Genomic DNA, 26,543 nt, shown 5'->3' with positions numbered 1-26,543 from the left:
ATCCCCAACCCCAGAACTAAAACTCTTAAAAGGCCTCAAAGACATTAATCAAGGAAGAGTGTGCAATAAATTGAGTTCTTTTGTTTTTAAAAAACAACCATGAAAACAATTTATAATAAATTGCATAGTTTTTAATAAAGAATAGATTTTTTTTACAAAAGGCTTACAGGTTAACCTGGGTGACTAGTAGTTTAGGTAACTTACGGTGTAGTAACAGTACTTACAATACGATATTGTACATAGTATAATAAAACTGGCATTTTACTAAGTACACATGGTAGTCTCTAGGAGCTTTTTTTATTTTGATAATCTCATTGGCTATTTACATCACAATAAAACTCTTGCATTCACCCTCTGTTTCTGTAACAAATACTTAAGACAAATCAACTTAAAAAGCAGAAAGGTTTATTTTGGCTCTCAGTTTTAGAGGTTTCAGTCCATGATCCACTGGGCCTGTGGCAGACAGAATATTTTGTGGTGGAAATACAATACTAAAGAAGCTGCTTCCTTCTTGGTGGTATGAAACAAAGACAGGACACACCCCCGGGGACCCAAGTTTGTTCCACTAGACTCCACATTTCAAATTTCCCACTGCTTCCCAGGAGCACCACAGGATGAAGAACAAGCAAGCCTTCAATACACAGACATTGTGGGCTGGAGAGATGGCTCAGTGCTTAAGAGCACTGACTGCTCTTCCAGAGGTCATGAGTTCAAGTCCCAGCAACTGCTTGGTGGCTCACAGCCATCTGTAATGGGATCTGATGCCCTCTTCTGATGTGTCTGAAGACAGCAAGAGTGTACTCATATGCGTAAAATAAACAAATCTTAAAAAAATACACACAGGCCTTTGAGGACACTTACTCAAACCATAGCAACCAGATTTTAAAATATAGCATACAAAATAAATTTAAAATTTGTGACTGTGCTTTGATTTCACATTATTGTATTTTACTACAATTTTAAATTCAGTGTTGTTTTCTTTGGCATTTATCCTGCACTTGGATGATGCTGGGTATACAAGGATTGCCTTTCAAAGGTGTGCCAGAGTTGAACAGAAGAATGCTATCCTTCTAGACAAAATCTGAGGATAGCTTCAGTTTTGTTTGTTTTGCTTTTGGTGCTGGGATTGAGCATACCCAGTGCTTACAGACTTAGCTGTGGTTACTCATTAACAAAACAAAGCAAAACACCTTTAGGTGTCAATAGGAAGATTCAGCTGAGAAATTTATAACCAAGTCTGGGCCAGTTCACTTGAGTTCACTGTAGGTCCATGCGTCTGTTCTAACGAGGGGCTTCGTGGCCGTGTGTCCCATGTATTCTGCGTGTTCCGTGTTTTCCGTGCTTTCTCGGGGTGTGCCCTTTTCTGTCCTTCCCACTGTCTTGTTTCTTTCTGGGGCAGAGATTTTCTTTGCCATTCTTCATCTCTGAGGCGCTCATCCACCGCTTCAAAGTTGGATTGTGCGGGCTGACGCAGATTCTTCTACGTTTAACATGAAGGCTGCCAAGAAAATGGAAAAAAATGAATCTTCACAGAAAATACAAATACAAACCAGGTGTAGTGACACACATCTTTAAGGCAGAGGCAGGTGGGTCTCTAAAACCGGGCCAGACTGGTCTACAGTGACTTCCAGGACAGCCAGAGCTACATAGAGAAATCCTGCCTTAAATAACAAAAACAAAAGAATTACAAATACACAAAAGAACTAGTGACTCGTAGGTAGCCCCCACTTTTTGGACATTGCATTCACAGTAACTTCAAATTGAACACCAAGAGGATAAATCCTTACTTTATAGACATTGTTCCCATTGTCCCCAGATGTCAGCAGAAAGTATTAAACTGGGGATGAGGTAAGGGGAAATTGGATAAAGAGGAAGAGAAAGGGAAAAGAGAAGGGGAAAAAAGAGGAAGAAAAAGAAGCCAATAACAGACTCAAGTAAAATAATTCGCTTCCATGTGTAAGCTTCTTCCAATAAAACCAATTCATCCTTACTGTCCATCCCCTGCACCCTTGTCTGGACCCTCTCGGCTGCACTCAAGGACCCCCCTCTTTCTTCCCTGTGAGTCTGCACTCGTGCTCTGCCTCTGCTGTTCCTTAATTTCCCATGCCTTTTGTTCTAGTAATTGATTTATTTCTCCCACTGAAGCGACATTACATCTTGACGGAGCAATAATCTAGATTTAATTTTAAAAAGCCCTTATGTATAGTAGAAACTCACTAACTTGTTACAGATATGAAGTCAATTTTGGCCAATAGTAAAATATACTAAAATATTTTGGTGTCCAATAAAACTTAATATAACGTAGTTCTATTAAGATGAAGTGAGAGGCAAGGAATAGGTTACCATTTCCCCTAAGAGAAGTCATTGTGAGACAATGTGTGGAATCAACAGGGGAGGAGAATGTGGAAGGTGTGGGTGGGCTTTAGCATCCAGCCTGAGGTAGAAGACCGCATATTCTCTATGCTGTGCATGGAGGGAGATGGCTTCTGAACCAATGCTGATTCTCAGCAGCCCGCTGCTTTGTTCTTGTGGGGAAAAACCTGACTGTAGCAGTGCTGAGCTGGGGGGTGGGGTGGGGGATGCAGCTTCTTCCTACATTCCCAAAGGAGAGAAACTCGGAGAAGCCACGGGAGGCAGTAACTGTGTGGGAGGGAGCTAAAGGCACAGGCAACCACGCGGAAGCCTGTCTTCTGGCCAGCCTGGTAAGGCCACGCTTTGCTTCCGACTCTGTGAAGGGGCTTAGAATCCTCAGGTGTAGAACGGACTGAAGCTCAGCTGCATTCTGTTGCTCTTTTGTTAGTGATTAAAAGATGGGGCTACACTGAGAGAGTAGGTAGCTTCCCCCACAGTCCTGCAGACACCTCCGGTTTCACAATCCCTAACAGGCACCAGCGAACTTCACTGAATTTCTGGGTCAGAAACCAGGGAGACCTTCTGATTCTTACCCAGGGAGGGTACTTACCGTGGGCAGGGCATGGTGGCACATGCCTTTAATCCCAGCGTTTAAGAGGCAAAGGCAGAAGGATCTCTGTGAGTTCAAAGCTAGTGTGGTCCAGGACGGCCAGGGCTATGTAAAGAGCCCCTGACCCTGCTCTCCTGCTGTGAAGGCTATACCTGGGTTCATTCCCTAAAGTTCATTTCTCCCTCCTTTCCTCAGAGCAGCATTTCAAATTTATTTCTGAGAAGTTCTAACCCCAATGGCTTCATTGAGGAAAACAACAACGAACAGATTTTTCACTCATAATGTCTGAAGTGCAGGAAGCCTCAACCCTGCCAAGGACAAGCGCTTTCTATTGTGTTTCTGGAAGCGTCTTAATGAAGTCGCTGTAGACCGGTACAAACAGCAAACTGCTGTCTCGGAGCTCAAAAACGCACAAGGATCTTTCACAGGGCCAGAAACAAGGGATTTATTTCCAGGCAGAAAATGCAAGGGAAGAGTCTAGTAAGCTCATGGATGTTTGAGTTCTATTAATTAATATCAATCGTAGCTGATAAGATGCTTGTGAGTTACATTTGAAATACAAGCAATGTTTTCTGTGTCTTAAACACTGATCTCAAGTCATCAAGCCTGTATGTACATTTAGGAGTGCAGATGTGCTCTGGAGTGAAATGATTTGAAAATAATACTTCTATTCAGTATTAGAAAACGTAACAGACAGGATCTCCCTGTAATTTCTCACTAAAAGATACAAAACTTAACTCTGAAACCAAATCACAGCTGCCCTGTATTTTTCAACTGTCTTATCAGCACAGAGTTCAATTTACAGATTTGAACAATGATTGGATCCATAATTTCTCTTTAATTAAAAGCTAATACTTTCAAAAACTGAAGGTTAATCCTTTAATCATATGTTTCCTCATCAAAGTGAGGGTGTTATGGTTTGAATCTGAAATGTTCCTCATGGGCTGTTTTAAATGTCTGCGCCCAGACTGTGGTCCTGGTTGGGGATGCTGTGTGACATTTGGGGGGCAGGACCTCCATGGTTAAATTATTCTGGCCATACTCTCCACCTCCTGGTCCACTATGATATGAAGAGCCTCCGCCCCACACAGCCTTCCACCATGGACTGGACACTTAGAAACCGTCAGCTGAATAAACTTTCCCTCCATCACGTTGTTTCTGTTAGGGTTCGATCAGAGAGGTATAAAAGTAACACAGAGGGCTTACACCATTTTTGTTCAATGCCTCTGAGATCTTGACATCCATGAACCACCTCCCCCTGCAAACTGAAATCCTATCACCTATGATATTCTCTGGTAATCCCAACAAGCTGTCTCTGAAATACTCACAGATACTTTTTCTATTTTTCTAATTCTAGCTGGGACTTCCTTGTCAGTGTTCTTAGGCCTCCCTTAGGCTGCAATGATAGATGTGCATGTCACTGATGTGGAAGGGCTTGAGGTGAGCAGTGGGAACTTTAGTTTCTCAGAGCAGCCAGAACAGGCTTGGTAATTTAGTTCAATAGTATAGATGACTCAAGCTGTTGTCATCTATTAATTTGTTGACCTATTAATTTTTGATTTGCTATTACCAATGATATTTATTAAGATTAAATAAAACACTGGTAGAATTTCCATCAGGTGTACTATATTAGTTTTAGAGGACTGTTTAAAGGAGAGATTTAGGAGGGGGGGCTGTCATGGTCTCAGAGGGTTCAATCCATAATTGATTGGCTCTAAGCATTTGATGACAACACTGTGACAGTGGGACGATGTGGTAAAGGGGTTTTTCACATTGTAAGGACAGGAAGCAGGACCTAGTGATGCACTTCCTCCCACCAGGCCCTATCTCTAGTAGGCCCCACCTTCTAGAGTTTATCAAACCTCCCAGAATAGTGGCAATAGCTGCAGATCAGTCATTCTGTAATAAGCAGTACGAGTCCTATTATATTCAAACTATGGCACAGAGATTGTCCAAATGTTAGGAACTTGAAGTACCCCTTAGAAGAAGCCACCTTATAGTATATGCCCTGGACTTCCAGTCACAGATTATGCTGGTTTCCAATGATTAAACTATCTCTGCTGATGCATCATCCAGGGTAGTGTGTAAACTGAGGAGATACTGAGAGAATTCTCTACCTCTCCACCCTCTTATTCCCATTATAGACACTTGAGATTATTTAATCTTGGACAAATAATTGTCTGCTCCTGAGCATTTAACCCCAAGTGTGGTTTTAGAACTTAATATAGACCCCTGACTGCTTCGGGAATCTTACAAAACCCGTGGAGCAGACCTTCTCCCAAGGGACATGTTTACATAACATAAAAACGTCAAGGAATTGATGCCCCTAACCTGAAGGTTGTCTGTCAACGAATAGCTTATACACTCTTGCTCTGTCATTTTAAGAATCCTTTGTCTTGGATAAAGGTTTCTTAACTTCTGTAGTGAGTGGGCATCTCTGAAACGATGCATAAAATTATCAACATTCATTATCTCATTCTTGTAAAAATAAAATAATGACCAGGCATGTGACACACGCTAAGCACTGTATTCCCCTTTCTCTGGAAAACAAGTAAGTGTGTGTGTGTGTGTGTGTGTGTGTGTGTGTGTGTGTGTAATTGTAGAAGTGATTTAAACTGCCAGACTATATTAGTTTATTCTATGGGTCAGTAGAACGCAACTGGATAAAGTCTCTTAGAGACTGAAGAAAACCAGATACCACTGGGTCTCTGGTGTAGCTTCAGTTCATGGTTGCTTGGTACATAATCATTCTCTAAGTAAATGTTTGTCAGATTTGTTACTAGAAACACAGAGGTTCTTGGGTGTCTCAGGAGCTTGGGCATAAGCAGTGGTGTATCTTATATTCCAATATTTTATATTCCAAAGGAAAGAATATCAAACGGCTCATTAGCATCACCCAGACGTATAAGCAGTGTTAAACTCAGCACACCAGGGAGATAACTCACATCTACTATAAGAGTTTTAGAGGATAAGATTTGTTTTTGTCGAGATGAACTGTATCACTATGTGACAGGCTGACCTTGAACTGGTGACCCATCTGCCTGACCCTTCTGAATGCTAGGCTTACAGGCATATGCCCCTGTCCCCATACCTGACCTTGGAAAAACAGGATATGGTGAGCTTCACTCTCTCTTTTCAATGACCATGGGAGATGTATAGAGTTCTTAAGCAAGAGAGCTGCATGGAATCCCATTTCTGCCATTTGCTGGCAATACCAGAGCATAGCAAATGAACTGTGTAATCTTTTTTCCATTTGTCTTTTTTGAGATAGGGTTTCTCTGTGTATCCCTAGCTGTCCTGGAACTAACTCTGTAGACCAGGCTGGCCTTGCACTCACAAAGATCTTCCTGCTTCTGCCTCCCACTGGGATGAAAGGGGTGCCCATCCCTCATCCACTACCCCACCCCCCACTAAGCTCTGTAATCTCACCCACTGGCTTTTCTGCCTGACAGCAAAGTAAATTCTGCTTTCCTCTTATGTTGTTGTTGTTGGCCTCCAATGGGGGGGGGGGTCTGGGGGTTGGGGCTGGGGGTGAGGTGGGGTGAGGGGCAGTGGAAGGGCTATGAGGACTGGAGGTTCACCATGAACTAAATAAACTAACACACTAAAATCTAAAGTAGAGGAGAGCGTCTGTAATTAGATTGCATTGGGTCCTGGAACAAGTACGTTTCATATCTTGTAAATTCCTCTTGAATTCAGAGTGTAAAAGGGTCAGCAGCTGTCTCCTGCCTGAGCAAAGTCACAGTGTAACCCCGTGACATGTGACAGTGTCCCTTCTGATTGCTCTTTTGCAGTAAGGTTACGAATGATCTCTGGTGACTGAGGACATGTCACTTGGGTTTTCCATGTCCTTGCTGGGGGCACTCACATGACAGCAGCCAGGTCACAGTCCCCATCAGCTCTCTGGATGCTGCACGAATTCACTCTTTCCAGAAGTCTTCTGGGAATATGATGAGAAACTTCAGTGCAACAGCTGGAAGCTATGGGAAGTATGGCTACAAGAAAGGGAACGCTTACGTCACCGACCGCAGGACACTAGGACGCCCTCATCCTCAGGGTTCGGGGAAACAGACGGTAAATCTCCTCAAGCAAGCACTCCTCCGCTTTCGTGAGTGTAGACAAGGACAGGACATGTCTCTGCCTTCTAGAACGTAAGCTGCATTGTAAGAGAAAACATGGGAATCTGGGCATAATAACAAAAGAGGTGGGAGGCAGAAAAGGCTGCGCCAGGGATGCCGACAGGGATGCACTCGAGGATGGAAAGGGTTCCGTCAATGGTGTCCCATGCAGTTCATCTTGAAAAAGAGGCCTCATGGGCCTCGGGTGAAGGCTTAATGTTTTCTGTTAGAAAGGCTTGGCCTGCCCAGCATGCACGAGCTCACCAATTCAGATTCCAGCACCACCAAAACAACAAGAGGCGCAGTGGCACACACTGTAATCCCAGCATTTGGAAACCAGGTCAGCCTGGGCTACGTAGTGAGATTCTGTCTAAAAAAACCAAAACAAATTTAAAAAATTTCTGAGACCAAAGCGCATGACACAGTTTGGGGTGCCTTTTGTGAACCGAGTAGCTGGGCAAGATTAATGTTGGCAAATACGACTCAGGGAATGCTGAGCCAGCATTGCTCAGGCCTCAGGTGACAACCTAAGGAGGCTGAGCTTTTGTGAGAAGAGATCACTGTGTGATAAAGATTGAGAAAGTCCATCTTGCGGTAAAATGAAGACATATGAACTGGTGGGAGGTGACTTATGCCACCAGTATATGAGCTTATACTGTCAAGTTAGGAGGCATTTGACACAGCACAAATATGAAAATGCATTCCTCATATTAAAATCGCTGCGAATTCTTAACACACACACACACACACACACACACACACACACACATACACACACCATCTCACCAACTAGATAATGAGCACAAAACAGAGTTAGAAATCACAGCGAACAGGGGTGCAGGTGTCAGCCCCCAGATGAGACAGAAGTGACCTTCTGAATGAATCAACAGTTAGATGCAGCGGGCAGGCCTCTCTACGGCGTCTCTCGAAGCAGTAGACTGTGGAAAAGGGAAGATCTGAGTGTCTGTGTCTAACGCACATGAAAGGACCAGGCCTACCAGAAGCTCTTGGGGAGAAAAGCAACTTACTATGAAATTTTAAATGTTGCATGACTAATTTCTAAGCGTCAAATATGCGTTACCATTAATTTACTTGTTTACTCATTGCTCACTTGATCATAAAATGAAATACTTTTTTTAATCAATTAGACCAGTTCCAACATAATTTTAGTCAATGGAAGATGCAAAAATAAGCGAAATATTATACCCCTCTACTCTAGTGTGTAGTAAAGGCAATTTGGAACTTAATTCTTAGGGTACAATCCCACTGGCCCAGGTAATTAGCTACACTTCTGAGGGATGTTTCTCTCCTTCCCCCATGATGGTCCTAGGGACCAAACAAGAAAACGGATAAATACAAGAAGATTTAACAACACACACTTGAATAACTTTTGAGATATGAAAGAAATAATAATGGAAACTAAAAAATATCTCCAATAAAGAAAATAATACAACAAACCTTAACTTGTAGTATATCACTAAGCCGCTGCAAGAAAGGCTTGTCTCAATAGGCAGCTACAGTAAAAGTGAAAGACCTCCAAGAACTTACCCAAAATGCCCGCCAATAGCTAAATAAACAGTAGAACATCATCCAAAAGCAGGAAAGGATGTGCTAGACATAGATACTCACAGATTCTAAAGTCTACAGTGCAGAGAAAAGCGCAAGACCTTCTTGAGAAAGTCCATTTGCATAAGAATGGAGAGGCCCACAAAGCCCCACCCTTCCAGAAGACCCATACTCAATGGGTGAGAAAGAGACCTTTTTCAATGGGGTAGCCACTAGGAAGGTGCTCACTGTTCTATAAAGAACCCTAAAGAAACTCACTGAGTCATAACCATGCTCAACAGGAGGAAAGGACATGAAAGGAAAGGGGGTTCTAGCTTGGATGAGGATGGAGAGCAGCAGGAGTGAAAGGTGGTGGGAATGCATGTAATCAAACATATATGTCATCAAAAATATGTTGCAATGCATAATGAATATATGAGAAAAATTGGGAGGGAATGAACGTTTCAATTTAATGTATTTTTTATATTCCCAGGAAAATAGGTTATACAAAGTATCCTCAAACATATGTTAATTACATCTCTATGTAAGTCTATTTAATGTCTATTAAATGTCTTAAAAAATGTGTAAACTCTGCATTCTAGTCCATAACTGTTTGAACTATACAAATGATACAAAACATTTGTTCTTCTGCTCAGCTCCACTTCTCAAAGGAGGAAAAAGATCATTTCCCAGAGTAAACCATCATGCACCACGATCTTCCTTGATTCCAGTCATCTATGTCTAGTCAGAGGTTTTCTTTCATTTTGCTAGGCACATGGGGTTGCATAGAGTCAACCAGATATTCTAGAAGTAGAAAGACAATTTGTCCAGAAAATATTTTTCAAGTGGCCACCATGTGGCAGACTTTCAACTTGAAATATCTGACCTTACGATGCTCAATGGGAGGATGGATCAAGTAGGTTTACTATAACCTACTAAATGAGTCTTGGGCAGAGCTCATTGATAGAATGCTTGCCTAGTATTAGAAAATGCTGGTCTCCATCCCTAGCAAAACACAAAGTAAGTGCTCAGTGAGATGTGCTGAAAATGCTATGGGATCATGGCTGAAAGAAACCATCCACACACTGCAGAACCCAGTTTATGTGGGATGCCCAGAACAGGCAAATCTATGAGGTGAAACGTGGATTCATGGATTCAGAGGCTGGGAGGAAGAGATGGGAATGGTTGCTAACAAGAACATGATTTCCTTTCAGTATGATAAAAACATACCATAATTAGCGTAATGAAGAATTCACAAATGTGATTTTATTAAAAATCCGTTAGTTGAGTTTTAAAATGATGCATTTTGGTGTGGAGACACTAATTGAGGTTATGTTTATTAATACACTGATTTCCTAAAATCACTTGTTCTTCTAACTGCTTATTCTCCCAGTCAGACTCCTACTATCCCAAATCACAATACTGAGTTTTCCCGTGAACCCAGCTATGGTTTGACGGAAGTATCCCTCACATATGTACTGAACAGTTGGTCCCCAGACGATGGCATTATTTTGGGATGTGATGGACATTTTAGGAGAGGAGACCTAGCTGGAGGAAGTGGGTTACTGAGGGCATCCAGTCCTCTACTTCCTGTGTGCCACGAGGTGAGTGGCCTGTGCCATGTGGTCCCACTGCAGTCATGCTCTGCCTTGTCACAGAATCAACAGAGGACGACAGACTGAAACTTCAGAAACCATTAAACAAGTGTTCCTTTTGTGTTTCCCAAGTAGTTGCCACAGGAGCAGTAAAACCAATCTGATTAGATGGCTGTACAGAACTCCCGGGGTGAAGCCATGAAGGACTTCAGAACCCTGTTATCAACTCTCAATCATGACCTGTGCCCTTTAGAAGCATAGGAATGAGGAGTCACAGGGAAACCTGTGAGTTAAGGAACAAGAGTTAGCCAAGTGCTGATATCAACTCAAGGAATAGTCTTAAATCAGAAAGGCATCAACCTACCTATATGTGTTTCATAAAACTGAGATGCACTACTCATAGAAAAGAAAGAAGGATTAGTTCATGTGGAGACTACTTGATCTGTGAGATTAACTAAGTAGCGAAGTATTTAGTATATGTTAGCAGTTATGACCAGTGATGTCTTGACATGGTCCAAAATACAAAAGACCAGAAATAGCTCTGAAGAGGCGCATGGGAAGTTGGGTGGTGAAAAATGAACAGATTAGATTCTGTTGCGTGACACTGCCCCCTAGAGGTTCTCTTATGCAAAGTCCTGCCAGCATTTAAAAAACAAAACAAACACTCCACTACCTTTTTTGATTTCGGTCACGACTCCATAATTTTACATAAGAGAGATTTAGAGGTATCCGGTAGGCTTAAGAAGAGAATAATATTGGAAACAGAGGGAAAATGTCAACTTTGAGACACAGGTATAGGCAATGAGTTTCTGATCGTTGCTCCAGCAGCTCAGCTCAAGGAATAACAGCACAGACCGAGAGACAGGATTGCATCAAGTTATAAGCTTCTGCACAGCCAAAGGAAAACAATGGAGAGACAGACCTCAGATTCAGAACAACTCTTTGCCAGCTGTTCATAGAATATCCAGAATATACAGAACTGAAAGAAACCAAACACTCCAAAAATTTAACAATAACCCCATTAACAAATGAACTCAATAGACACTTTCCAGATGGGAAAAACCAACCTATAAATAAATGGGAACAATTTTCCACATCTTTAGCTACTGGAGAAATATAAATTAAAGGGACAATGAGACTGTGACTTATGGCAGTCAGAGTGAGAGTGATCAAAAAGAAAAACCATAACCAAATCAGAGCCAAAAAAATATACAAAGGGGACTCCGATACATTGTCATTGAGATTCCAGTTTAGTACAACCACTGTAAAAACAGATACTGCAGGTTTCTCAAAAATCAAAAATGGAACCACCATGTGCTCCAACTACACCATTGCTGGGTATGTGCCCAAAGGAACCGAAGTCAGCATACCACAGATACTCAGCACACCCATGTTTATTGTGGAACTATTTGCAACACCCAGGTTATGAAATGTGCCCATGTCCTACCTTGCAATGAATAGAAATGTCTCCTATAGGCTCAGGTACCCAGTGGGAGAATCTCTCTCTCTCTCTCTCTCTCTCTCTCTCTCTCTCTCTCTCTCTCTCTCTCTCTCTCTCTCTCTCGCTCCCTCCCTCCCTCCCCTTCCCTCCTTCCCTCCCCCCATCTCTGTCTGTCTTTCTGTTTTTGTCTGTCTTTCTGTGTGTCTGTGTGTTTGTGCACGTGTATGTATGCATGCACGTGCTTTCCATGTGTAATTGAGGACATGGTCTCTCAGTTTAGTGCTTTCACTGCCTGCCTCCACGGTTTCTTTTCTGTATCAGCCCCCTCTTTCTTCTATAAGTTGCTCTTGGTCACAGCAACCAAAGGTAATTAAGACAGTGCACGTCAGCAGGTGAGTGGATTAGGAGGAAAAGGACGTGAATAAAGGGGCCTGCCAAGCTTGCTCAGTGGGTAGTGTCTGGTACCCTGAGGACCTGAGCCTGGTCTCTGGGAACCATGTGATGGCAGGAGAGAACTACCTTCTGAAAGGTGTTTTCTTTCTTTCTTTTTTTTTTCTTTTCTTTTTTTTTTCGGAGCTGGGGACCGAACCCAGGGCCTTGCGCTTGCTAGGCAAGCGCTCTACCACTGAGCTAAATCCCCAACCCCTGAAAGGTGTTTTCTGACCTCCACGTTTGCCTCCCATGGCATCTGTGCACCCACCCATTCTCCCATACAAAGGAGATAAATGTCATAAGATTTAAAAAGATGGTAAAGGGGTCTACTAGAAATGTGGATGAGGAGGCGAGAAGAAAGTTAAAATGCTAATTGAGGGCTTGGTTCAATGGAAGCACAGTATATACATGTATGAAAATGTAATAACGTCCATGATTTTGTGCAATTAATACATGCTAATAAAAGATAAAATACATGTCACTTATTCTGCAGTTACATTGTTTTTTTTTTTATTTAGATGACACTGTTACTTTGTAGGGAGAGCCGATGATCTATTAGGGAGGGTTTATCTTTCCCTAAAGACTATACTGATGCCACCGTTGTTTGAGGCCGAATGTCATGGGGCAAACAGTTCCAATCACAGATTACACAAACACAGATCTGCCTGATGTAGTTCGGATTCCTCTGAAGGGAAATAGATGAAATATATAAATTTGAGAGAAGTGTGGCAGAGTGGGCTTGTAAAGTCGTTCACGTGCGTGCTCTAAAGCACAGTAAAGGGTGAACTAGCCAAAGACTGGAACTACCACCTCCTCTGGCTCATCTGCTCCAGCTTCACCCACGACCCAGCTTACCCGTGCCAGCTCTGAGGACATGGTGCAACAGATCTAGGTCAGAATGCTCTTTTAGAAGTGATTTGTGAGACCTTCCTGCTGACAGGAGGAGCAAACACCGGGGTCAGTCCTGGGAAGTTAACAACCAATGGGCAAGGAGTGACTCGCTTACTAGCAAAACAGTATCTTGTATGGAGAAGAAACCAAGTATGGACTACTTCTAAAGCAAGACACTTAAGGCCTAAAACACTGAGGAAGAGCAGTAGACTACTCCATGGATGAAGAAGTATGAGGTAATGCTAGGAAAGACTAGCAGCAGGCTACCCCAAAGGCAGAGTACCTCGTGCACAGGATTGTTGAAGCTTTTAGGCTTACCCTACTTTGGTGCCATCACATGTATGAATGGCTTTTCTGGGCCTCCATGCAGGGACACCCCTTCCACATGCCTGGCCTCAGTAACTTCCTTAGTTGTGGAGGGAGACTCTATAATCCTTTCACACAATGGCTGCTCCGAACCTCCATGCAGGGACACCTCGGACACATTCCTTAGTCACAGAGGGAGACTCCATCCTTGATTGTAAAGTCAAAACTACATGGCTGAAGCTGCCAGGTTCTGCTGTTTGCTGAGGCTGGAAAATGCCCCCCTCCCCCCAGCCCCCTCTTAATCACATCTTCCCCAGCTTTCTGTTTTCCATGGTTTCCTTCACTACCTAAGCATGGTGGTCCTGGAATTTGCTCTGTAGACCAGGCTAATGTATATGCCTCTGTCTCTTGAGTGCTGGGATTAAAGGCATGCACCACCATGCCTGAACCTAAGCTTTTCTTCAATTTCTCATCACAAGAACATTATAAGAGTGGATCTAGATTAAAGGCATGTGTTGATCCGCATCAAAAACCTGTGTTATCCCACCTCAAGATTCAGATCAAAAGCTTCTAAAGTTTTCTGGTCTTAAGCTCTGGATCAAAGGCATGCTGTTTTCCTGCCTCAGGATCTGGATTATAGGTGTGCCCTCCATTTCTGGATTGCAGTTCATTCCAGATATAGTCAATTTGACAACTAAGAATAGCCATCACAATCCACCCCTTGTCACACTATCATATCTTATGTCTAAATGAAAACAATAACCAAGTCATAATAACACCCAATAGGATATAACTATCTCTCCTACAATCTCATAACACATCAACAGTAACCAGGTCATAACACCTGACATGATATGACTGTCATAAACCACAAAGGCACAGTAAATTTAGAATGTGTGCCAAGGTCTCATTTTCAACATCCTTTCCACAAGACGGGATCTTGCTCTGATGTCACCACTGCTTTAATTTCAGTTAATATCTATAATCTGTTAACTCCTTGGACACAGGACTTAGCTGCATTCCACATCCTGGTGTCCCTTTTACCCTTGAACCATATATTTTATATTTTTTTCTTTCTCAGTTTGCCATGTTTGATCAAATGCTCTTCATAAGAGTGAACCATAGGGCTAAGTTTATGCTAGGCTGTTTTGAGATTTCTTCTGTTGATGCAATTAATCTAAATCTCTTCACTTTAACTTCAGGTAGACCTTCAGATAAGGCAAAAAGTAGACACACTCTTCAACAAAATATCACAAGAACAATCTCTAGGTAATATACTAAAATTCTTCAAATCACTCTCAGCACTGCTGCCTTCCATGTCCCTGCTATGATGGCCCATAAAGCATCTTTAGCAACCCACTGCTTTCCTAGTCTGAAGTCCCCAAATCCACATTCCTCCAAACAAAGGCACGACCAGGCCTATCACAGCAATACCCCAGGCCCTGGTTCCAACTTCTGGGTTAGTTAGGGTTTTATTGCTGTGAAGAGACATCATGACCTAAGCAACTCTTACAAAGGAAAACATTTAATTAGCTTACAGTTTCAGAGGTTTACTCCATTGAATATGGTTTGAAAATATACCTGTAAAAATATTTTTTTTTACGTATAAGAAAGAAATTATTTTTACATATATGAGCTACAGGGAACCAGAGGCAGGGTGATCTCAAGCTCATTGCCAGTCTGGGCTATGCAGACACACACACACACACACACACACACACACCCTTTTCCTATTTAACCTGCTACTCTGCTAGCTGCCTAGAACAGTACTTGGACCATGTGAGATTAATACACAATCTTTAAATTAATATGATTTTTTCCCCCTGTGCAACTGGGATAATTATACTTGGTCCTAATTGATTTGTTTCATTCACTCTTTTGTGTTTTGTTATTGTTTAAAATTGTATCTGTGCTCATAAATTAGTTAATACCTTTATTGGCTAATATTATCCTTGGGACACATGAGTATTAAGGTTATATTTATGTTAATGATGCACTGGACAGCGTTCTCTGGTTTTTCATTTTTAATTCTTTAGAGAAGTCTGTACAAGAACTGTTTGTTTCAATTTTTGGTAAAATCTCCAAAAACATTGGGGCTTGTGTCCGAGGAAAAAATTTTTACCTCCTACTTATTTTTAAATTACTGGATACTTATATGTTTTGTATTTATTTTAAATTACTCACTGAAGGGCTGTAGCTCAGTGGTAGACCACTTGCCTGGCTATGTGTGTAAAGCCCTGGGTTCAATCTCCAGTACTGTTTCCAAAACAACAACAAAAACTTACTGATATTTGCAAAGAAATTGTGCCTATTCAAATTAATAAGCATTTATAACCTTGATTTGCTTAGACACTAAAAGATGCATTAAACTCATGATGTTTTTATTTAAAACACATTCAGAGAACCAAAGTAGAGGTCTCATTAACCTGGAGCGATTAAGTTGGAGGAAACCAGAAAGACGGACTTGGCGACGCTTTACGGCTGTCTGTCGTGCTGGCTTCACCTCTGTCGTGCTGCTCAGGTTCCTAACCCGCCGCCCTGGAACTGGAGAGGAGGGTAGGGAATGCCGAGGGCAGTAGCAGCTTCGTAAACTCAGAGCTGAAAACCCAGAGGACAGGACAGTCGGATGTCAGCAACTAGGAACGGTGCCGCTCGTTACTGTGGGGACACCCTGCATTCCCGCGGACCTTCCAGGCACCCCCAAAGTGCTTCCTAGCGGGGAAGCCCGCGCAAAGCAGCCGCAGAGCTACCCAGGAGTGGCTCTAAGGTGGGTGGAGATGCGCACGTGCACTCCCATGCCGCCGCCTCTATTCTGCACGACCCACACACGTTGCCTCCATCACCGTGAATCTGTAGGGAGGTGTCGGCTGAAATAAAATCACTGGGAATTGTATGCACAAGTGCACTCCTGGTGCGAAGTCGGGAGCTTGGTGCAAAAATTTTAGGTGAGCCAGGGAAACATTGGTCATATGGTCTACGGTCATATTTAAGTGCCTTTTTGTTTTTTAAAGCGGGATATATTTTTTACACACTTAAGTAGAAACAGAACCCAACATTTCTCTGCCAGTATCGGCTCACCTACCTCATCAGGTATGTGCCCTGTGTTTCTTCTTGTATTCCTATCTCCTTTCCAGCTTGGTTGGTGTTATGTTTTTTATGTTAACATTGCCACACTAACCTTTTGTTCTAAAAAACTTGTTTTTTAAAAATTTACCTTAGTTTCTTTTAAGGGAAGGGTGCCTGTCTGTGCTAAGCACACTGCACTTGGGACCATACCCAGCCTTCTGTCCTAAATTTTAATTTTTAGTTTTTTAAAGTCGGGGGTCTCACAGTGTTGCCACAGCTATCCTGGAACTCGTTATTTACCCCAGACTGGCCTCTAACTGGTGAGATCAGCTTGCCTTTGCCTCCTGGCTGTTGGGATTAAAGATGGACGTTCTACGCCCACTTGCATTACATTTTACATTTTAAGGTCATCCTTCTCTGTGCTTTGTAAATGTTCCTTCTGGTAGGTTGGTGAGTTTTGTGCATTTCCTTTGTTGTCCCTGGAGCTCAGCAACACAGCACACGGGAGCACTAAGCAGTCGATGCCTGCCATTCCAGCATTTGCAACATGTACAGTCCGGGCCCCTGTTGATGGGATGGGATGCTGTGACCAGGAGGAATTTGGGGAAGAAAGGGTTTATTTTAGTCCACAGCTCTCAGGTCATACTCCATCACTGAAGGAGTCAGGGCAGGAACCGAAACAGGCCGTGGAGGAACATTGCTTACTACTTGTTCCCATGGCTCACTCAGCCTTTTTTCTTATGCACCCAGGACTCCCTGCTCAGGGCTGACACCACCCACAGTGGGCAGGACCCCTGCACATCAATCATTAGAAAAAAATGCCCTAAGACTTGCGTCCATACAATGTGATGGAGGCGTTTTCTTTGCTGAAGTTCCCTCCTCCTAGTGGGCCTGGCTCATGTTGACAAAACCCTAACCAACACAGAAAGTGAAGACTGGCTCAGGAGTCAAAAACCAGCCTCGTTTCTCTTGCAGTAGATGGGAACTAACACAGAGATCGACAACTGGACAAGGCATGACAGATTTTAGAACCCCCAGCCCTAAGTGGGATGCCTTCAAACTCCACAAGGCTTAGGGATCTGCAGGAGAGGAAGTAGAAAGACTGTAAGAGCCAGAGACTATTATGGATGACTCCAAGGGAACAGTGACTTCCGGATAACAGGACTGGTGCATGTATGACAGACATCATAGGCTGTGGAAACAGAAACCAGGCCTGCATAGGTTCAAGCTGCATAGGGTCCCAAGGCTGAGGCCTAGAATATAGTGGATATAGACTTCCAATCCTAACCAAGAAGCTATCTTCAACTGATATTCACTGGCAAAGGAAAAAGTAATTTTCTCCAGTGAAGTTTTGATGGGTATATTAGCCACACTTTAGGGTAAGCCCCAGCCCAGGAGTAGCTGACCAATACAAAATGAACTCAATTGCTTTCCATTGTGTGTGTGTGTGTGTGTGTGTGTGTGTGTGTGTGTGTGTGTGTGTGTGTTGGGGTGGGGGTGGGGGGTTAGTTTTATTTTATTTTAAAAATAAGAGGAGGAAAAAGATCATAAAGTTGTGTGTGGGGATGTGGGGAGGATCTGGGAGGAGTTGGAGAAGGGGAAAACCATGCTCAAAATATATTACAGAAAAAAATTCTTTTCAATAAAGAAAGAAAAGGCCAGCCTCAACTGGGTCATGAGTTTGAGGCTACCTTGTATTACAAGAGACCTAAAGAAACAAAACGAAACAAAGTAGAAGTTAGCCTGATTTGAGGACTTTCATCTTTTAGCAAGATAAAATTATTTAAATTTTAGTATAATTTCAACTTTCTTACAAATTAAAAGTTTTTTTGTTTTTGTTTTTTGGTGTTTTTTTTTTTGTTTTGTTTTGTTTTTTGTAAAAGAAAAATGCAGTGTGAACTGGGTACGTGCTACACACCTACGATGATCTCAGCCCTGAAGGCTGGACCAGGAGACTGAGTTTAAAGCCTGGAGTACACAATGAAACTCTGGCTTAATAAATGAAAGTGGTCTACACATGCACTCCCAGCACTTGGGTGGTGAAGGCAAGAGGAGAATCGGTAGTTCAAAGTCATCTTTGACTACATAGCCAGTCAAGGCTGGACTGTGCTACTTGAGGCCCTGTCTGAAAAAGCAGGGAGTTGGGGAGATAAAAGAAAAGAAAAAAAGGTGGGTTGGGGATTTGGCTCAGCGGTAGCGTGCTTGCCTAGCAACCGCAAGGCCCTGGGTTCGGTCCCCAGCTCCGAAAAGAAGGAGAAAAAAAAAAGTTTAAAAAGCATATCGCAGGAAACAAAATAAAAATGTGTATGCCATTGTCAATAAAACACAGCATCAACAAAGAATATGAAAGATGTTAAATTGCGTCAGTGTCTCAAGTCTAAGGGTCCGTTAATAAACAGTGCTTAGAGTGTGATTGGCATGCTGGTTAATATTTAATGTCGGCATGTTTTGTATGCTGTGTAAAGTTTACCCTTGGGTTATTCAAATGCTGATTTGCTGATTTCTCTGCCCTCTTATCTTGTTTCAATCTAGACACTGGATTATAATGCTTACACCAAGAATCTCCTGTCTCAAGTTTGTGTACAGCATTTTTTCTCTGCCTTGTCAGTAAATGCTGATCACCTAATGGCTGGGCTGGGCTGGCCTGGGCAGAATAAGGAATGTGGTGGGACATCTGCTAGCCAGAGGGAAAAAGATAGAAAAAGAGCAGATACACCAGGAGGTTAGAGGGATTGGAACCGTGTAAAGAGGGTCCAAAGAGCCAGATCAATAATAATATGCAAGTATCATGGGATGGGGCTGGGAGGGAGAGTCAAATTAGCATAGAAGGTAAGGATGGGTCATTCAATTGCTATTGAGGTGAGTTTTAAATAAATCTTGGTTTCTCCGTGCAGTTATTGGGGTCTAACTTAAATAAGGTAAAGAATACAACTGCTGGATGAATTCACTGTTTACATATATATTAAGAATAATTAGGGGCTGGAGAGAGGGATCAACAGTTAAGAGCACTGACTGCTCTTCCAGACGTCCTGAGTTCAATTCCCAACAACCACATGGTGGCTTACAACCACCTGTAATGGAATCTGATGCTCTCTTCTGGTGTGTCTGAAGACAGCTGCAGTGTACTCATATTACATAAATAAAATTATTAAACAAATCTTTTTTGAAAAAAGAGTAATTCAGTAACAATTTAGTGTCACCATGGAACAACCTACAGTCACCTGGGAAGAGGAAATCTCAAATGAGGGGTTGCCTAAGTCAGACTGACTGGAGCTATGGCTGCGAGAGATTGTCTCGAATGATGATTGATGGGAGAGGGCCCAGCCCACTGTGGGTGACATCATCCCTAAGTTTGTGGCCCTGTGCTGTATAAAGAACAGTGGGTGATCCAGTAAAACAGTGCTCCTCCATAGTTTCTGTTCCCAAACTCCTGTCTTAAATTCCTGCCTGACCTCCTTTAATGGGAGACTAGGACTTGGAATATAAGAGGAGACAAATTCTTTCCTCCTCCAAGCAGCTTTTGGTCAGGATGTTTTATCACACCGAAAGAGTCAGCCTAGGACAGTAAATTAGAAACATGTGCCATCTAATGCACCTCATCGTAGTGGGGCCGGGTCACACAGGATGCCCCCTGCTGTTACTGAGTAGCAGAAAGACTCATTCATTTGTGATGCGCAGGGTTGCAATGCCTAAATCCCCTCCCGCATACCTTCAGAACCTGAACTACTAGGAAGAAGAAGGGTTGGGAGGTTTCCTTTGCCCCGTGTCAAGAGGCGGTACTTACAGAATAGACTCTAGAGAGTGGAAGGGGCTTGAATTATTTTGTGTCTTAAAGAGGGGCCAGTGAGATGGCTCATTGAGTGAAGAGCTAAGCCTGGCAACTTGAGTTCAATTCCCAGAACCCAAATTAAAGAGGAAGGAAAAAAACATCCACTCCACAGAGTCATCCTCTGATCTCTGCATGGCACTGGTGGCTCAGTGCTGACTATGCCAAACAATATAGGTAAGAGAAATACTGTTTTATAGAAAAGGAATGAGTTTGGAGAGGAGTAAGCAATTTCCTTAAAGAATCCTTAGTCTTGGAAGCAAAGCTCATACATCTCTGTGTCAGCACTTCTCAGATTGGGTTTCCTAGACCTCTGCAAAAGCCTGACACGTGCTTTCCCAGGACCTGTGAACTCTCCAGAGATCCAATATGTCACTTAATGACCTTTCATCTTCCAGAAGATCATCTTAGGAGAGCACTTTGAGGACATTTGAACCTGGCTGGCTTCATGGTAATGCCAGTGAGGTTAGCAGGTGCACTAATACCATCATTGTCCCAGTCCAATCAGAAGGGACTGAACATCGCAATGCATTGACAGTAAGGGGAGGCCAAGTTACATCATCATTGTTCAATCAAATAATCGAGACAAAAGTGCTTGCCACACCCCACCTGGCAGGATGTGCGTGCATCAGACCCCCACTCAAGCCACCTCTGTCAGGGGTGAAGGATTGTTCACAGTAGTGATTAATGGCCAACATATTGCAGTCATCTTGGCTTTGTAGTTGACCTTACATTTTGAACATTTTGGTATTGTAATAGAAGTGGTTTATAGGGATGGGGAAGTGGTTCAGCGGTTAAGAGCCCTGACTGCTCTTCCAGAGGTCCTGAGTTCAAATCCCAGCAACCATATGGTGGCTCACAACCATCTGTAATGAGACCTGATGCCCTCTTCTGATGTGTCTGAAGACAGCTACAGTGTACTCATCTATAAATATTTTTTAAAAAGTGGTTTATAGAGTGCACAATTATACCTGGTTTTGTTTATACATGAAGTACGGTAAGATAATTTAAAACTCGATGCTGACAACAAAGAGGGGCTTCCCTTCAGAGGAGTCCATATATTACTCATTTTGCAAAAGGCTGCCATTCTATCACACTGTGTCCTTAACATAGAAAAGGATGTTTGAAAAACATACCTGTGTCTGCATTAAATTGATGCAACTTTTAGAAACCAAAATATAACACTAATGTTGATGTAGGATTGAGAAACACACAAACATGTTTTAACTACAGGGCACACCCATAAGAACTTGAAGGGAAGCAGGTCCCCAGGCCGGTTGTGTCAGACCTGTCAGGAACCACTGCCGATGAAATGGAAGAACTCCCAAACACAAACCTATTTTGGTAATTCCTCCTAGAAGTGATTTGGTAAGGTCGGCATCTTGTTTTGTTTTAACATCAAGTCTATAACAAGTATCTGTGTGATTCAGGGGACACCCTGACGGCTGTGAGGAAGTAGGCTCCACCCATGCATGAAGCTACATCCCATAGCCTGCATCTTTTGCATACAAATGCAACCCGAGTCAAAGGACTGTTAGGACAGCTGGGAGTCAGTGCGATGGCTCCTCGGTGGGTAAAGGCACTTGCCGCTCAAGTTGACCTGAATTTGAACCCAGGATTCCCATGGTAGACAGACAGAACTGAGTCCTATCAGCTTTCCTCTGACCTCCACATGGTTCCATGGTGACCTCTGTGAAACATAGATTCACATGTAATACATATTTTAAAGCAGTTAAGCGAACCTAACCGTGGATGGTGGGATTCAAGGGCGTGGACTTCAGACATGCTCATGGGCTCTGTAAAGTTCTTGAAGCCAGCATCCACACTGACAGACACAGAGTGTGTTCCGCCTCTGGGCAAAGTCCACGGTTTCCGTTATGGGTGAAGTCACCTGCTTTCTGATTATTTTGGAACGCTTTGGGAATGCCAGTTATTGAAACATCACACCGAGATAACAATCCGAGACACGGTCAGGATAATGGAACAGCATTGTTCCCGAAAGGACAAAATGTGTTTCCTAGTCTCAAACTGGCACTGGCCACTTCCCTGTCCCTTCCTCCACTCTGCTGCAATTGCCAAGGCCACCTGTCATCTTGTCTGCACTGCTGTGTCTTCCTCGCTCAATTTGGCTTCTCCCCACCCCTCTCCCTGGCCCCATTTGGATCTAGAATCAGTACTATGACGACAGGGCACCCTCCTGCAATGGAAGAATTGGATTGGGCCCTCTTAGCTCCATAACTGTTCTCAGCTCAACCTCCATGAATTTTAACACAGTAACACCTTCGTTATTATGATTATGATAATTATTATTTTGGTTTTTCAAGTCAGGGTTTCTTTGTGTAGTTCAGGCTGCTCTGAAACTAGCTCTGTAGACCACGCTGACCTCAAACTCACAGAGATCCTCCTGCCTCTGCCTGTGCCTCCTGGGTGCTGGGATTAAAGGCGTAAACCCCCTCCACCTGGCTAGTTTTAGATTTTTTTTTAAAAAAAATCAGTTTATGTGTGTTTGCTTGTGTTGTGTGTATGTGTGTGACCCATGTGCATTCAGTGCCGGAAGCGGTCAGAAGAGGGTAGCAGATCCCCTACACCTGTAGTTACAGACAGCTGTAAGCTGACATGTTGATGCCGGAAATGGAATCCAGTTCTCTGCAAGAGCTACTGACCTATCTCTCCAGTCCACCACAGACAGACACAGGACAGACAGACAGACACAGGGCAGACAGAGACACACACAGACACACAAAGGCATATTCACACAGATATACACACAAACACAGAGACACAGACACATACAGACATACACAGACACACACACAGAGACACAGACATAGCCCCCCCCCCCACACACACACAGGCATATGCACACAGATATACACACAAACACAGAGACACAGACATAGCCACACACACATATACACACACACACACAGCCACACAGCCACACACACAGCCACACAGACAGCCACACAGACACACACAGACACACAGACACACAGACACACACACACACACACACACACACACACACACACACACACACAGAGCATCACCTATTTTAAATAGCAGCAGGCCCTGGCCAACCGCATACTGACAGTCTTAGCTCCCTGATTATCATCACTAGATGTGCTTTCCAACCAGGTTCTGCACGCCAGAGCCTCTCTCATTCCTCCCCGACCCCCGTCACCGTACCCTTTCCTTCTCCTGCAAGGAAGGAAGCTGCAAGCAAGCCCTCACCTGCATTTCACAGCACTGTATGAAAAGCTTTATTTGGTAGAGCTGCAGACACTGGGCTCAAACCTGAGCCAGTAAATCTGAAAGTCCCGCCGGCTCAATGGTGGATTTCTCTGAAGAGATATTACAAAACAAGATGCAAAGCTTCCTTCTTTGTCTTGTTAAAATAGATTGGGGGCAATGGAAAGGGCCACCTTGGAGGACTATATCAAAATTCTCAAGTAAATGCTGACAGGAGGCACACACTTAGTAAGATGCAGGCAGCTCCCGGGGAGGGATAGAAGCTCATCTATTGCCACCAGTTGTAGCCAACGTGAAGAACCACTGTGGCCAGGTCTGATGTTTTTTTTCTGTGCAGAGGCTTGAACCCCAGGTCTCGTGGGTGCTAGGCAAGCTCTCCGAGCTCCACCATTAGCCATCAACTCTCACCTCAAAGGGGAGCCGTAAATCTGGTGTGTGTGTGTGTGTGTGTGTGTGTGTGTGTGTGTGTGTGATTGTGAAATTTGTTTCGAAAGGTTGGCTTGTGTATTTAAAAAGAAGACCAAACAAACTTTATATCCTACCTGTTTTCTGGACTCAGAGTCTGATTAGGGTGCAACTTAAGAAAAGATGACTGGGAAAGACTTATCCGTGGCTTTCCATATGCTAAGGGCACCTCTCTTTTCTTTTCTTTCTTTCTTTTTAATCCTTTGGGGAATTAATAGTCTAGTATATCTTCAGGATGGCATTCCTTGCTTGCAGCCAGTGTTTGTGTCATAGTTCATCAACATACATATTCCATTCATTAGTTAAGTGCTAGCAGGGTGTGGTGGCTCATGCCTGTAATCCAAGCATTTAGCCTGAAGCAGGAGGATTGTCATGAGTTTGAGACTAGTCCAGGATACATAGTAAGTTCTAGGCCATCCAGGGCTGCCAAGTGAGATTCTGTAGTTCAGCGGTAGAGGAGGGTTTCATAGGTGCAGTAGTGAACGCTACAGGAATAGGTTGTTTTCAGTCTAAATGCAGTTATGATCTTCACATATTCAGTACAAATGCACAAGCTAACTTCTCGTCAGTACACTTCATATGGCTCGATTTCCTTGATCATGCTTCCCATTTTAAGAGCTAGACTGAAGTTTGGTACCCACAAGGCACACACACACACACACACACACACACACACAGATACATGCAGACCCATATGTGCACACATGTGCATGCAGATACATGTGTACACACACACACACACACACACACACACACACACACACACACACACACACACTCGCATGCCCCTGTTAAGAGGTTAGCTGTTTAAGGAGTTTAAATGGAGATCAGTGGTTCTGCCCCAGGTTCTAGCTGAGAAAAGCTGGTATTCTGTTAGCAGAAAGTTGCACCTGCTTGGAAGGGCTCATCACCAGGCGGCCAACTAATATTCTAGGGTAATGGGTTTCCCTCCGAGAAACTCCTGATCTTGAACCAGTGTTGTTCACCAGATGATCAGAGAGCAATGGAAAAGTCTTACCCGAAGATAGGAAGAAATTCCTTCTAGCCCCAGCTTAGGAGGTATCCCCTCTTCCATTGGAGCTACAGGTGATTGGTGCCCCAACTCACCTTCCGAGGTTCGAAAGGCCACACACACAGCCACAGCCACGAGGGTAAGTCCTGCTTGCTGCATTCCCGCCTGACCAGCTGAATCTGGCAATGACCGGTGAGGCTGTGGGATCAGGAAGTAAATCTAAAGGTGTCCTTGGGTGCTGAGAAACAGCTTAAGTAGGCCAGGTAACCCCGCCCGGGGAAGTTCTCAGCTTTCTTTCTTAACGCCAGGTTCCGGGCTGGCAGCTATTCCCAGCCTGCTGTGGCCATATGAGTTGGTAGTATTCATCAGCACCATTTGGGAACCATTAAAAATCCAAGCAGTCTATACGAACACGTGCCAGCCTACACCCCAGAGTTCTAGGGTAGGAGTATCTTTTGAATTTCATAGTAGCTTCATGGGTGATTCTGATGGGCAGGTCTGTTGAGAATAATTGCTAAAATCAATTTTAAGGGGTTTGAAATAGGGAGTTTTGGGTGATAAGTCATAAAAATCTGCATAGAAACATACAAGAGCATTCACGTCTGGGTCCGTGTGCAGTCAGACTTGTGGAAAGGCTCAGGGAAGTGTGAGGAACAGGACAGAGAAGGGGGGTGGACAGGCGTGAGGATGCGGCTGAAGAGGAGGAATGATGTTTGATGTGCTGTAGCATGAAGAGTAACTATGGCCTCACCAGGCCAGCTCAGTCAGTCAACGGGGTCAGGGAGGGAGTGTGGATTGAAAAGAAAAAGACAATCAGACAACATTATAACATGACTCCAGCCAGTGCTGAGGCTGAAGTGGGTTTTTTTTTTCCCCCAGTCTGCTTTTATATCAATCTAGGTCAAAGACTATGGTCAGTTCTCAGATCAAAGACAAAGTGATCAAGCAAGGCCAAGAACAAAGAGATCGCACCAAGAGATCGCCACCAAGTAGTAATCAAACAAAGCGATAAACAAAGTCCCTGCAGTTCCTGGTTCCATGGAGTTTATCGGGATTACCAAGACAAAAGGGAAGTCACATATTTCTTGGCTGTGTTTACCTTGATCCTTGCATTAGCCCAAATGTGAATATTTTCATCTGAGCCTACTTCCTTGAATCCACTGACAGGTACTTGCCAAAATTCCTATGAGCAGCACCAAACGTTCTCCACGATGGCTAACAAAAATAAACTGCATATTTCACAAAAGCCAACAGAAGAGATTTGGATGTTGTCAACACAAGGAAAGGGCAAAGGTGGTCCCATCTACTCAGAGTCTGACCGTTCACACACAGGTACTGAGCTCTCACACTGTACCCAAAACATAATTTTATGTTAATTAAATACACACATATGCTTTAGTTAGGGTTTTCATTGCTCTAAAGAGACACCATGACCAAGGCAACTCTTATAAGAGGCTGGCTTACAGGTTCAGAGGTTCTGTCTGTTATTATCAAGGTGGGAACATGGCAGTGTCTAGGCAGACATGGTGCTGAAGGAGCTGAGAGTTCTCCATCTTGATCCAACTGCAGCCAGGAGAGAGGACTGGCATCGTCAAGCAGCTAGGCGGAAGCTCTCTCAAAGCCCACCCCCAC

The 26,543-nt window shown here is 43.4% G+C and overlaps 1 protein-coding gene across 1 annotated transcript; it reads right to left on the bottom strand.

Moving 5' to 3' along the window:
* Positions 1-388: 388 nt before the first annotated feature.
* Positions 389-25,113, bottom strand: Ccl28 (C-C motif chemokine ligand 28). Its single transcript, NM_053700.2, has 3 exons — positions 25,007-25,113; positions 6,831-6,957; positions 389-1,498 (listed from the first exon to the last, which is right to left on the bottom strand). Exons 1-3 carry the CDS (start codon positions 25,068-25,070, stop codon positions 1,282-1,284), a joined length of 408 nt encoding a protein of 135 aa, NP_446152.2. The 5' UTR covers positions 25,071-25,113; the 3' UTR covers positions 389-1,281.
* Positions 25,114-26,543: the final 1,430 nt, after the last annotated feature.

The sequence above is a fragment of the Rattus norvegicus genome, chromosome 2 (assembly GCF_021556685.1).
Source record: "Rattus norvegicus strain SHRSP/BbbUtx chromosome 2, alternate assembly SHRSP_T2T, whole genome shotgun sequence".
NCBI lineage: Eukaryota > Metazoa > Chordata > Mammalia > Rodentia > Muridae > Rattus > Rattus norvegicus.
Note: the sequence above shows the minus strand (reverse complement) of the source record. Positions and strands in the feature narration are given on the sequence as shown.